Here is a 12,758-nt window from a genome sequence, read left to right on the forward strand (position 1 = left end):
CTTTTATCTTTCTGCCTTTCTCTCTCTTTCCTCCCAGCATTTCTTTTTCTAATGGGGGCCTATTTACAAAGTGCTCACCTCTTTTCGTTTTTATTAAATATCTCCCCATGTTTCAGCTCAAAGTCTTAACATGGCCATGTCTTTCAGGGATCAGATCATCAATCCCCTAGCCACATTCTGAAAGAGAGTCTTTCCTAATGGAAAAATTCAAGTAAAAATAATACAATCGAAGAGCTCCACTCAACTGCACTTTCTAGGGTCTTCCAACCTAGAAGATAGTTGGCTTTTTGCTGTTATGGAACAACCATCTCACCTGCTGCATTCCTTCACATACCGTCCAGTGGAGACAGTAACCCACACTACCACAGCCCACCAGAAACTCAGAGCTCACAATGTGGCCAGCTCTCTCTTCCTACTTATTTTCTTTCTTTTGTGTTTTTTTAATAAGATATCATATTTATTGCTAGCTAGTTTAAACATCAATTCTGGATCTCTTTTCTTCAGATAGACACCCCAGTTACCCATATAGAAAATCTAAGATAGACCTTACTGTTCCAAAAAAATCCAAGTCCACCTTGATAGACAAAGATGTGTCAACCTTAAAATCATGTGAAAGTGTCTGTGATACATTCCAAAAGTAATGCCAAAAAAATGTAATTCCATTAGTAATGGCAATATCACTAATTACTCATTCAAATTTGTAACTTTGGAAGGACCAATATTCATTTGATTGCAAAAGTTCTGGGGGGTGTGAAAACCACTGCTCACATGTTTTAGTCATCTTGATTCAGCACTGAGCAAAACTCTGTCCCTTGCATGCAGTAAATATTCAAATTGAGTGATGAATGTATACATAAATGTACTTGCTTGCATATCTTCCTTGCATTAATTACTTAAATGTCTTTTAAACATTTGTTTTCCCTCTTTTTTCCTTAAACTTGGACATTACCCTAGGGCAGGTACTGTATACCTTCCTTCCAGGACCCCATCCCAAAAAGTACCCAATAAGTACCAAATTATAAAAAGGTTCCTCCATGATTGTCTTTCCTTTTATCTTTCTGCCTTTCTCTCTCTAACAGCTAACATCTATTGAGAGTTATATACCAAATATGTAACATACTTTATTTCATTTAATCTTTATGATACCTTTATGAAGAAACTATTTTATCCCCATTTTACAAATAAGAAAATATAAAGGTTATGTAATAATATAACTGTGCATATGTATACACACACACACACACACACACACACACACACACACACATACACACACCTGGCTCCCTTTCTGCCAAAGTTGCTTCAAAGCCTGACTCAAACCCATGAAGGGTGGGTAGTCTGGGCAACCTAAAAGACTCCAGGACAACAGTAAAACAAGTTCCTCATTCTCAAGTTTTCTGAAATTTAGGTTGAGCTAATCATGACCAGGTGCTATGAGTCAGTGAAGGAAGGGGAGGGAAGAGAAAAACAAGCAGACAAAAACAAGAAAGCAGCCCTGAGGATAAACACAGAGGAGGTGCTTAAAAATGTTCAGACAGCCACAGATTAGAGTGCCCATAGATAGAACGGTGAGACGAAACAGGTGATCTAGAGCCCACTGTCCAAGTAGTGTATGTACACAAGGCAGGGAGAAGGGAAGTAAATTAGAACGTTAACTCATCTCTCAGAACTCTACAAATGACAGCACAGATTTTGTTGGAGTGCAGCTGTTCAAATAAGTATTTTTAGATACCTCTATCTAGTCCTACAGGAGTAAAGACTTAAGGGACTACACTAAGAAAATATTCCTACCATAAACTCAAGTCCACTGAAGCTCTAGCTCTACTTGAAAGAAAGGGTCTAGAGAACTTGACAATTGATGAGAAGAAAAAGGTAGGTAGAGGGAAAGGCACAGAGGATGGCAAAGGGGAAATTCCTACAGAGGACTGAACCTACCTGCTCACTCAAGTTTCGCTGCTCAGCACAGATCTCCAGGACACAGTTACTGGTCTGCTTGGCCAGCTCTTCCAGGAAGGAGTTGCAGTGATGGAGGCCATGGTTCTTCAGGTGGGGGTACTTGGGGAAAGAGGAACCCCAGAAAAAAATATCACCAGGAGAGTCACTTCTTCCTCATAATACTGCTCTGCTCCTCTGGCCAGAGCTACCTACTCCTTCTACAGAAAAGGAATCTGAAACCCAAGAGAGAACGTAGTCTACATAAAGCTGAGACACTCATATCACATGCCTATGTTTGTGCCCTTCTTGGAACCAAAATCAACCCCTGGAATTGTGTTTTGAGGGAATACGAATGAGATGTGATTGGAGAGATGACAGGGTTTGGATTTCAGGGTACCCACCTCCTCTGGGCACATCTCATGAGTGCAGTGAACAAAATGAGCACAAATTAGGGGAAAGGCAATGGCATAACGCAACATGGTAGGTTCCTCCAGGGTCATAGCAAACATCTTTTCAAAGGTACGGAGATGAAAGCTGCAGAAAAAAAGGAAGGTGACTTAAATCAAGGTTTAGGTCACTTTGAAGTGGAGACAGTATTCATTCTTTCAACAAATATCTGTTGATATTCATCACTCCCTTTTCCTACCCTTAAGGTAGACAGGAACTCAAGAAACAGCCCTTTCAGACTCTTGTACTGGACTCAAGAGCAGTTTAGTGCTAATTTTCTTCCCTTTCTTTGTACAAAATTTGCTATTCCTCCCTCAGAACCTCTGCATAATTTGGGCCATTGCCCCTAATTTAGAAGTCTTTCAGTATTACTGATTCAAATTACTCCCAAATTGGACACTCATGCTCCAAAAAACTTCCTCAGATTAATTCCATGAGACTGATCTTTCCTCAACCTACATTCTCTGAATATCATACACACTTTTTACACTTTCTTACATTTGCAAATATTATGATGTCCCTTTCACACATGGGTGTTATATATCTCCATCTATATTCAATGCAGAGAGAAGAGACAACATACTGTATTGTTTGATCAGCTCAATGGGTAAAATTATGTACAAGGGTGGTCACTTAATAAATGATACTAAGAAATACAAACTAGTGTTTATTCTCCAAATGCCTTATTCTCCAGCCCTTTTGGTTATTTTCAGTTCTCCCCACTAAACGCCCAAGTTTTGCATGTCTCTACTAAATCCCAATAACCTAAGAATAATAATAAAAAAAAGGAAGGCTGTGTAAAGTCCAAATGGTTTTCCTAAAGAAAGCCAGAACAAAAGGGAATTAGCTTTACATTCCTATTACTTAGTAGAAGCTGGAATGAGCAAGCTGAGGAGTTTGAGCATCTGCATTTAAAGAAATCTCAAAGAAAACAAGACTTTCCCATCTGTCTAGGGCAATTATAGAAGCCATACAAGAGATCAGGTGAACTAACAAAGAGCTCTGAATCAGGACATACCAGAAAGTAGACAAGTCAGATGTTTCCACCAGCATTTTCTCTACTGAATCCAGCATTCGGGAGTGAAAAACAATAAGGTTCATCACCTTGGCTAAATCAGGGTTCTCATGCAAGTGCAGGGGAGCCTTAGCCACACTGGTGTATGCCTATGGTGGGAGTTGGGAAAGGGGTGGAGATAAACAAGATTAAAAAAAAGGGGAAAAAAACAGCCTTGGAGCTACAGTTTGGCTGTGGTTTTTCCTGTCCAATTAACAGTTTTCAATGTTGAATCACTCCATATAGCAGATCTTAGAAGATAAAAAGAGAAGGGATTATGGGGGAGGGAGAACCTGAGAATGGGGGATCATTAACAGGAACAGATTTACCTGTAGGCGAAACCAGTCCAGTCTCAATCCAGAGAATTCAAATTTTTCTCCATTATCAACTGCCAGAAAAATAAAAGAAGTTCAAAAGGAAATAATAAAGCAGCACTCTACATCCAACTATATTGAATGCTCTTTGAAGTCATCTTGTCCCATTCCCTGGCTCAAGAGATCAGTATTTCTAGAGGGAAAAAAAGATGTTCACCCTCACATATATCCTGCCTCCTCCACTTCCCTTCAGTTACCTTGTTTGAGATTCAGAGAAGAGAGAGTACTGACGAATGAGGACATGATAATGGACTCCTCCTCAGGACACACCGACAGGTTCTAAGAGAGAAGTTGGAGTTACCATCAAATGCACAGAGGTTTTACGAGGATAGAAATGAGGACCACAGGGTTCAGTCAGTGTATGAAGGTAGAAAGAATTATTAAGTACCACAAACAGAAAGAACCAAGCAAAAAGGTGGAAACTTCCTGGGTTCCCTGCCATGCTAACACCTAATTTCTCTTTATTTTTCTCTCCTATTTCTGTGTAGCTTCACCTTGGGGGCAGTAAGGGGAGAGGGAAGACTGCTGAGATTATTAGTCTTTCTTTTTTCTTTTAACAAATGTAGAGGGGGAAATCTCACTTTTTGAGATTCAGCCAGGGTGTTCCCCAGGGGAAATGACTAGGGATAACCCTGAAATTTCCAAAGCATAATCAATTAAACATACTTGAATGATGTCACTGAGCACAAGAGCATCAAATCTGGCCAGATACTGGAGGTGGTATTGCTGTAGCACTTTGCTGTGTCTTCGGACCAGCGCCCTAATCTCCTCCAACAAGAAAAGCAGTTCTGCAATGCTCCTACAAAGTCAATGATGAGAACAGAAAGCTGTATGAGACTAGAAATATGAACTGAGAAAAGACAGTGATAACAGGGCAGAAACAGAAGTCTCCTAAGGTCATTTGATGCCTCCCTGTCCCTTTTCCCAGTCCATTTAAGGTCAAAATGTTTAACCATGTCAAGTACTAACGAGTCAGTGTAGTCCTCAGGTGTCTTTGTCTTGGTGACATTTTCCGTGTGGCGAACCAGCCAAGTGACCTCATCACGAATGAAGGACAGGGCCATGAAAATATAAAGGGCCTAAGGAGAGGACAGGGACTATGAGAATTTCCAACTTTAAAAATGGATTTCAAAGCATGGAGAAAACTATCATAATATGTATAAGGTTACAATTGTGTAGCCACATCAACAATAGTGCCCAATAAACACAGAGACCCACAAAAAACTATGTGGCACAGAATCAGACATGTACATATATAATAAAAGTGTAATAGCCTAATTAGACAGACAGCCGAACGACCTTCCGGACGTCATTCTGGACGTCATTCCAGACGTCGTTCCAGACAAAGCTGTTGCGGCAGGGGCCAAGGCAGAGGCGGTTAGGGGCAATCAGGCAGGCAGGCGAGCAGTTACAGGCAATCAGGCAGGCAAGCAGAGTGGTTAGGGGTGATCAGGCAGGCAGGCAGGCAAGTGATTAGGGGCAATCAGGCAGGCAGGCAAGTAGTTAGGAGTGATCAGGCAGGCAGGCAGAGTGGTTAGGGTGGATCAGGAAGGCAGGCAGGCAAGCAGTTAGGATCCACGGGTCCCAGATTGTGAGAGGGATGTCCAACCGCCGGTTTAGGCCTGATTCCGGGCCTAAACCGGCAGTTGGACATCCCCTGAGGGGTCCTGCATTGCAAGAGGATGCAGGCCGGGCTGAGGGACACCCCCTCCATGCATGAATTTCATGCACCGGTCTCTAGTGTACATATACTGACATTAGCTCACAGTCAATCCTCTTTCCTCCCTATCAAATTAAATTTTAGAAAATTTATTAGACATTATGTGATTTTTAAAAAGCAAGCTCTATTAGTTCATACTCAAATAGAGGATAAGTACACAATTAGTTCAATTAGTTCATACTCAAATAGAGGATAAGTACACAAATACTAAAATAAATGATGTACTATGATAGTGCTCAAAAAAGAGATACAAGAAGTCTGGGGTACTCCAAGAAGATTCGATGGAATTAGCATATACAAATATAAATAGATATCAGAAGACTTAGAAATATAAAAATTCATGAATGCAAAGTCACTTCCCACATAGCAACTTTATCATCATTTCCCTCCCAACATTTCTTTCTTTTACCTTGGGACCCAGTAGTCCTGGTTCATCAATTAACACAGTCTCTAGCTCCTTCACTGCCATCCGCAGAAATTGGCGTCGTTGACAGTGAAACTGGCCACTGGGAAACAAAAGTGGACATGAGAACATGGCCTCTCCCACCCTTAAAACCTCTCCAAAGGCAGAGGAAGGCTCAATGTTACAGTTAGACTTTGTAAGAAAACACAAGAATCTGAGAGTAGCAGCAAGTTCTTAGGTTGAGGCAATACGACTGTTCAGAAACTGGGGGTAAGAACAAAGACTAGAAGAGATTCCTATTCCATCCCCTCTTGAAGAATCCACCACCCACCTTTACCTGTTCGCAATTACATGTTCCTTGCTTTCCTTTATGTCTGCCACTCGCTTGCCATACCTGAGGATTGACACAAGCACAGAAGGGTTGACCATACCACTGGTTAGAGGCCTTGTCCCACCTTTCCAGTCCTCCCCAGAGATGCCAAACTACAGCCTGGGGTGCATGGGCAGCCTTACTGTCAGAATCTTTCCAAACCCTACTTTAACCCTGGCCCACCTATATATATAAAAGCCTAAGCAACCGGAACAACCGGTTGCTATGATGCTCACTGACCACCAGGGGGCTAACACTTAACACAGGAGCTTCCCCCTGGTGATCAGTGTGCTCCCACAGCCAACCTCCCCCAGCCAGCCAACCTCCCGTGGTTTCTCTCCCCGGCCAGAAGGCCCTGATGGTCTGATTGGGGCCGGCCCCTGGGCTGGGATGGGGAATTGGGAGTGGGTGGCAGCGGACGTGGCCCCTTTCCCAGGAGGGCCAAGGGCTGGCTCCCTCCTTGGGGCCAGCAGCCAACCTCCTGTGCTCTGTCTCTTCCCCCTGCCAGCAGGCCCCGATCGGCCCGCCACCCACCCGTCACGGTGGTGGCGTGGTGGCAAGGGAAGGAGGAGGGGAGAGGCGGGGAACTGTGTGGTGGTGGGGCGCCGACAATGGTGGCGTCAGTGTCTGTTCCTTCCGCACCCAACCTGGCAACCATCGCCTCCTCTCCAGCCCAGCCCTGATTGCCGGCCAGGCCTAGGGAGCCCACCTATGCACAAATTTTGTGCACCAGGCCTCTAGTTAATTAATAAGAGATTTATAGGGCTTACAGACCATTCATTTCCCTTCATTATTTTGCAGATGAATAAAATAATACCTGGGGGGAGGGGGGATGACTTGCCCAAGATCAAATAGGGTTTTAATGACAAAGCTGGGAGTAGACTCCTTGTCCTATGCTCCTGCCTTGACACTTTCAAGACAAAGTACTCTTCCAGGTTTGAGGGAGATAAAAACAGCAGTACACAAATATGACACAGACCCTGCTCTCAAGTAAAACAGTTACTCTAGCTCTACCTTGGATCCCATTCCTACCCCAACCCTCACCTCTTAGAATTTAACTTTATCAGTTATCCCTTTGTCACTTAAATCTCTCCACTGGCTTATTCTCTTACCCCAACAAATAAGTTCAAAGCCTCCCTTATTCTAAAAAATCCCTCGCTTGACCATGACAATCTACTAAACTTTGGCTGTTCTCCCACACCACCAAACTCATCCAAAGGGACATCTATGCTCTTTTTACTTCTTTACCTTTCACCCTTGAACCCCACAAACCTTTGACACTAAACAAATTGCTCTAAGGTCAAGGTGAACTCTGGAATCACCAAATTAAATGGTCTTTTCATTGTCCTCAGTCTGTAGGTAATATTTTACTTTCCGCACAACATCTCTTTTTTTCTATGAGTGACCTGTGCTCCAAAATCCTACATTACATTAGGCTCTTTGCTCTCTATGTTCCTCATATCTGTCTTTTCTTGTCCTCTATCACTGTTGCCACCACATTAGTCGAACTTCATAACCTTTCATTTCCCTTCTCCAAACTACACCCTTATTGAATTTAGCACACAAAGAATTTAGAGCTGGAAAGTATCTTAACTAAATCAGGATTCAACTCCACTAGCAAATAATTATTTTACCCTCTACACAGTGTGATGTAAAGAGACAGGATTAGCCCTAGCCTGTTTGGCACAGTGGATAGAGCATTGGCCTGCGGACTGAAGGGTCCCAGGTTCGATTCCGGCCAAGGGCATATGCCTGGGTTGTAGGCTCGATCCCCAATAGGGAGCGTGCAGGAGGCAGCTGATCAATGATTCTCTCTCATCATTGATGTTTCTATCTCTCTATCCCTCTCCCTTCCTCTCTGAAATCAATAAAAATATATATATATAAAGAAAAAAAAGAGAGAGAGAGAGAGACAGGATTAAGAGTTCAGTGTCCTATAGATGCTTCAAATTCAACCTGCTCAAAACTGAATTCACAATCTTTCCCCCACAAACTTGCTTTTATTCACATATTCTTTATCTTAAGGAATATCAAGTATCTATACCAGAAATCCTGACTTCGTCCTCAAATTCTACTAATTTACTTAATTAATCTCTGCTTCTACTTTTGCCCTCTAGTTTTCTTCCCTGCAGCCAGAGTGATTTCTTCTAAAATACAAATATGGTCATGTCACTCCCCTGTGAAAGTTTGAAATCATTCAGTGACTCCCTATCCTTTTTAGGACAGGTTCAAAATCTGTGACAGGACATACAAAGCCAGAAATAATCACCTTTCTCTCTCTCTCTCTCAATCTCTCTCTCTCTCTCTCTTTTCAATCCTCACCTGAGGATATGAGAGAGAGAGAGAGAGTGAGAGAGAGAGAGAGAGAGAGAGCAGAAGGGAGAGAGAAACATCGATATGAGAGAGAAATATCAATCAGTTGCCCCCCATAGGCACCACTGGGAATCAAACCATAAACTAGGTATGTGCCCTGGCCAGGAATCGAACCTGCAACCTTTTGGTGTATGGGATGATGCTCCAACCAACCGAGCCACCCGGCTAGGGCTAAATCAGTCTCTTGACATCCATACCTTTGTAACCCAGCTGCTCATGCACTGAACTACTTGTATTTCTTAGAACTTGACATACTCCCTCTTGCCTCAAAATCTTGATAGTTTCCCTGCCTAGAATATCTTTCTCTGCCTGGAGCAACTCCCTGCCTTTATACACACACACACACACACACACACACACACACACACACACACACACACCACTTCACCTGTTTAACTCTTCAGGTCTATCTGTCTCCAGGTTTTTCTGGATCCTCCAAAGCCAGTTTAGGTGTCCTTCTAAATGCTTCTATTGTACTTTGTGTTCATACATCATAATCCTTTACCATATCACAACAACTTGTCTATTTTTCACCAATTTGTAATCTCCTTAAGAGCAGAGATTCTGTCTTTTTTTTATTTAATAAGCACATATATAGCACTTAAAATGTACCAGGCAATTTTCTATGTGCTTTATAAGTACCAATTATTTCATTCTTCATAACAACCCTATGAGGTAGGTCACAAGGAAGTACTATTATTATTCCCATTTTATAGATGAGGACATTGAGGTATGGCAAGGAGAAGTTAAGTAACTTGCCCAAGATCACAAAGCCAGTAAGTTGTAGAGCTAAAATTCAAACCCAGGTAGCCTATTTCCAGGGTCCATCTTCTTAACTTCTATCCTATCTTAGTAATTAATGTATCCCTAAAATCCACTGAAGTGACTAGTAAATAGTAGGTATTCAATAAGTATTTTTTCAATAATGAGAATTAATCCTTACCACCCATACTCGGGACACTCGTAGAGACTGAAAAGCATGTGAGCAGGGGCTAAAAGTCCCAAAAGAAGAGTTTGGTTCTCATGTCTCACCCTTTAAAACTGCTAAACAGGTCCTCGGTGACCTTGTGCACCTGTAGCACTTCGTCCCGGATGAGGGTGATGTACAGGGAGCCCTGCAGACACAGCTTCCACAGCTTCTGGCACTGGCTATTGGAGTTGAGGCACCCATGACAAAGAAGAAACCCAACTGCAGGTGGGTAAAACAGTGCAGAGGAAGATTTCAGAGCTTGCTTCCATGTAACATGCTGCTATGTCTCCTCCCACCTAATCCCACAAAATTTACTGATAATCCAGCGCTCCATCACTTCCACAGACAGGTATTCACAGGCCATCTGCGGGAAGAGAAGCAGAGGTAGTCAAGCAGTTATTTAACTTGGTCTTCCCCTAAGGACTAATGCAGTCAAGCTAAAATGTGAGTACCAAAATCAACTTTTATTTCACCAGATTGGATTACAGCACTCTGATAAACCAATAGCTAGGAAACCTGGCAAGAACTTACTGTGTCTGAATTAGCAGGGTTAATCATGGGAGTGAAGTAAGCGGGGAAAATATAGTTGAGAAAAAGAAAAGGAGCTTGGGATAGAAGTCAGGACAAACAAAAAGTTTAACATAACTTGTCTTTAACAGTTCAAATATTTTTAATAACAGGAGAGCAAGACTCAAAATCTTCTCATGATTTCTCCCTCCTTTGGATTCTTTTACCATGTAAAGTATAAATCATTCATTTGGTACTTCTCATTCATCTTGTGCAATAAGTTTATTTTTATGACTACTTGTCATATCTTTCCTACTAGACAATAAGTTCTTTGAAGCAAGGACATTAGGTCCACAGTAGTTGAATAAAAACATTTGTTAAATAATTTATGCCTATGCTCAAGTTCCTACTGGGTTGAATAGGTGCCTAATGACTCAGTTTCACCCATCTATTCATTCATTCATTCTGTGAATATTTACTAAGTTCCTTCTATGGGCAGGCACACACTAATCCTGTTCCAAACAAATGATCCAACCCAATCACAATTTTTTTTTAAGCTACAAGAGGTGATCAACTTTGAGGATGTCCTAGAAGAGGGCTAAAGTACTCTCAGGGCTGATATTTCCTGAAAGAAACACCCTCTACAGAGATGGCCTTGGCAGAGAGAACGCCTCCACTGACAAGAGGAAAGGAGAACTTACTGTGTCTGAAGTAGCAGGGTTAATCATGGTAGGGGGGCTGCTGATGAGACTTAGAAGCTGGGCACTGCGCCACTGCTCAGCTCCCTGGTTCCTTCTAACGAAGAGGAAGTGCAAAGAGAGGAGGGCACCACTCACAGCCTGTGGGGAAAAACAAATGAATCCTTAATGTCAACAATGGGGAAAATATACTTCTGCCTGAGGAATTCTCTACTATCTTGGGAACTTGCCTTTGTGTGAGGCCCAAACTCCTCTGTCAGCTTCTTCAGAGGGTGATCATACTCCAAGACCATCTGACTTAGACGGGGGAAGCTGGGATCACTGAAAGAAAACCAAGGAATGAGGAGTTTCAGGCCTCCCTTAACCATGACATAAACTCTCATGTTTGCTATAGGATAAAGACACATGCATAGGCTGGCTGGCATTCTCCACCACCTCCAAAGAAATACATACTAAAAACTTTGAATTACATATATGGAAAATCCACTCCAGGCTCAGCTATATGAAGCTATGATTAGGTAGAACTACATATTTTTGAGCAGGTCCATGAAAATGTCTTCCATATAAGCACCCAAAATAGGGTTGGAGACATGATAAATACTCTATAAATTTATGTCAATTAGTTGTAAATCAAGTAATATATCTGGACCTAAATTTGTAACATCCCAAAAGGATACAGACACATTCAGCATATGCCTAGGTATTCATGTAGACACATGGAAACACACACCATGCATAGAACAATGTGCCACAGGCTACTCTGATCCCTCTGGTCTTCATTTTTCAGCCTTGAAATACTTTTATTTGTACTAACGAAGGAGCACAGAATTACAGATATTCCAAAATCCATTTCTATTTTGCTTCAAATGTAATATCATACAGTGCTTACTTCTAATGGCTTTACCTTGCTAATATTATTCCAATCAATACTACAAAAAAATTTTTCTTTGACTTTTACAATAGCCTGAAGAGCAGAAGGGAAGCCAGCCCAGGATTAAAAATTGATCAGAGCCTGGCCTTCGTGGCTAAGTAGTTGACCAATTGACTTATGAATCCAGGAGGTCATGGTGCAATTCCTGGTCAGGGCACATGCTCAGGTTGCAGGCTCAATCCCCAGTGTAGGGCGTGCAGGAGGCAGCCAATCAATGATTCTTTCTCATTATTGATATTTCTATCTCTCTCCCTCTCTGTTCCTTTCTGAAATCAATGAAAATATATATAAAAAAGAATTCTTTTTTTAAAAAACTTTTTAACAATCAGAAACAATGGAAACTGGTTAACCCACTACCAGATTATTAAGAGTTAACTACATGTAAAAGTGCACTTGTTGGTATGTGCACTTATAAGTATTCTAAGTTGCCTGATTTTACCTGGGTCATCACGTAGATTACAAGTTCTCATATGAGGAAGCATGGCATCATTTCCTTTGTGTCCACCCCCTACCTCATAGCACCATGTATGAGATTCTTCACCATCTATATCTCCTTAGCTCACCTATGCCCGTGCAGCATCTCATGGGCACAGTTGTACACACCAATTAGTAACCGTCGATCCTCAATCCGTGACAGAAGCAAAATAACTGAGGTGTAAGTCACAATCAAGTCCAGATAACTTTGAGTGAAGTCAAAGTTGAGACTCTATAAGAAAGACACATAGGAAGAGCAAGGCCAATTTATCCCTACTACCCCAACTATTCCAGACAGTGCCAAATAAACCCTCAAAGGATCTATTTAGAAGGAGGAATTCACAGGACTAAAACTTCAAGAGAAAATTGGAATAAGTCAGGGGCCAAAAGTGAGATCAGGATACAAGAAGGCCAGGAAATAAGGTAAATTTAGAGGTTGGAGGAAGTGGAATAAGGACTTCCTCCAACCTCTAAATTACACTGTGTGTGTAATTTCTATATT

General features: G+C 41.8%; 1 protein-coding gene across 1 annotated transcript in view; it reads right to left on the reverse strand.

Moving 5' to 3' along the window:
- NCKAP1L (NCK associated protein 1 like) overlaps positions 1 to 12,758 on the reverse strand; it is a 41,219-nt gene that overhangs the window by 23,118 nt on the left and 5,343 nt on the right. The window contains exons 5-18 of the mRNA XM_008140805.3: positions 12,346 to 12,488; positions 11,082 to 11,172; positions 10,855 to 10,992; positions 9,962 to 10,010; positions 9,709 to 9,865; positions 6,271 to 6,327; positions 5,940 to 6,036; positions 4,780 to 4,889; positions 4,477 to 4,609; positions 4,008 to 4,089; positions 3,766 to 3,824; positions 3,401 to 3,546; positions 2,337 to 2,469; positions 1,936 to 2,055 (exon numbers count right to left, since the gene is read on the reverse strand). Coding sequence (XP_008139027.2) covers positions 1,936 to 2,055; positions 2,337 to 2,469; positions 3,401 to 3,546; positions 3,766 to 3,824; positions 4,008 to 4,089; positions 4,477 to 4,609; positions 4,780 to 4,889; positions 5,940 to 6,036; positions 6,271 to 6,327; positions 9,709 to 9,865; positions 9,962 to 10,010; positions 10,855 to 10,992; positions 11,082 to 11,172; positions 12,346 to 12,488 — 1,515 coding nt within the window. The remainder of the gene's footprint in view (positions 1 to 1,935; positions 2,056 to 2,336; positions 2,470 to 3,400; positions 3,547 to 3,765; positions 3,825 to 4,007; positions 4,090 to 4,476; positions 4,610 to 4,779; positions 4,890 to 5,939; positions 6,037 to 6,270; positions 6,328 to 9,708; positions 9,866 to 9,961; positions 10,011 to 10,854; positions 10,993 to 11,081; positions 11,173 to 12,345; positions 12,489 to 12,758) is intronic.

The sequence above is a fragment of the Eptesicus fuscus genome, chromosome 7 (genome assembly GCF_027574615.1).
Source record: "Eptesicus fuscus isolate TK198812 chromosome 7, DD_ASM_mEF_20220401, whole genome shotgun sequence".
In the NCBI taxonomy this organism is placed as follows: Eukaryota; Metazoa; Chordata; class Mammalia; order Chiroptera; family Vespertilionidae; genus Eptesicus; species Eptesicus fuscus.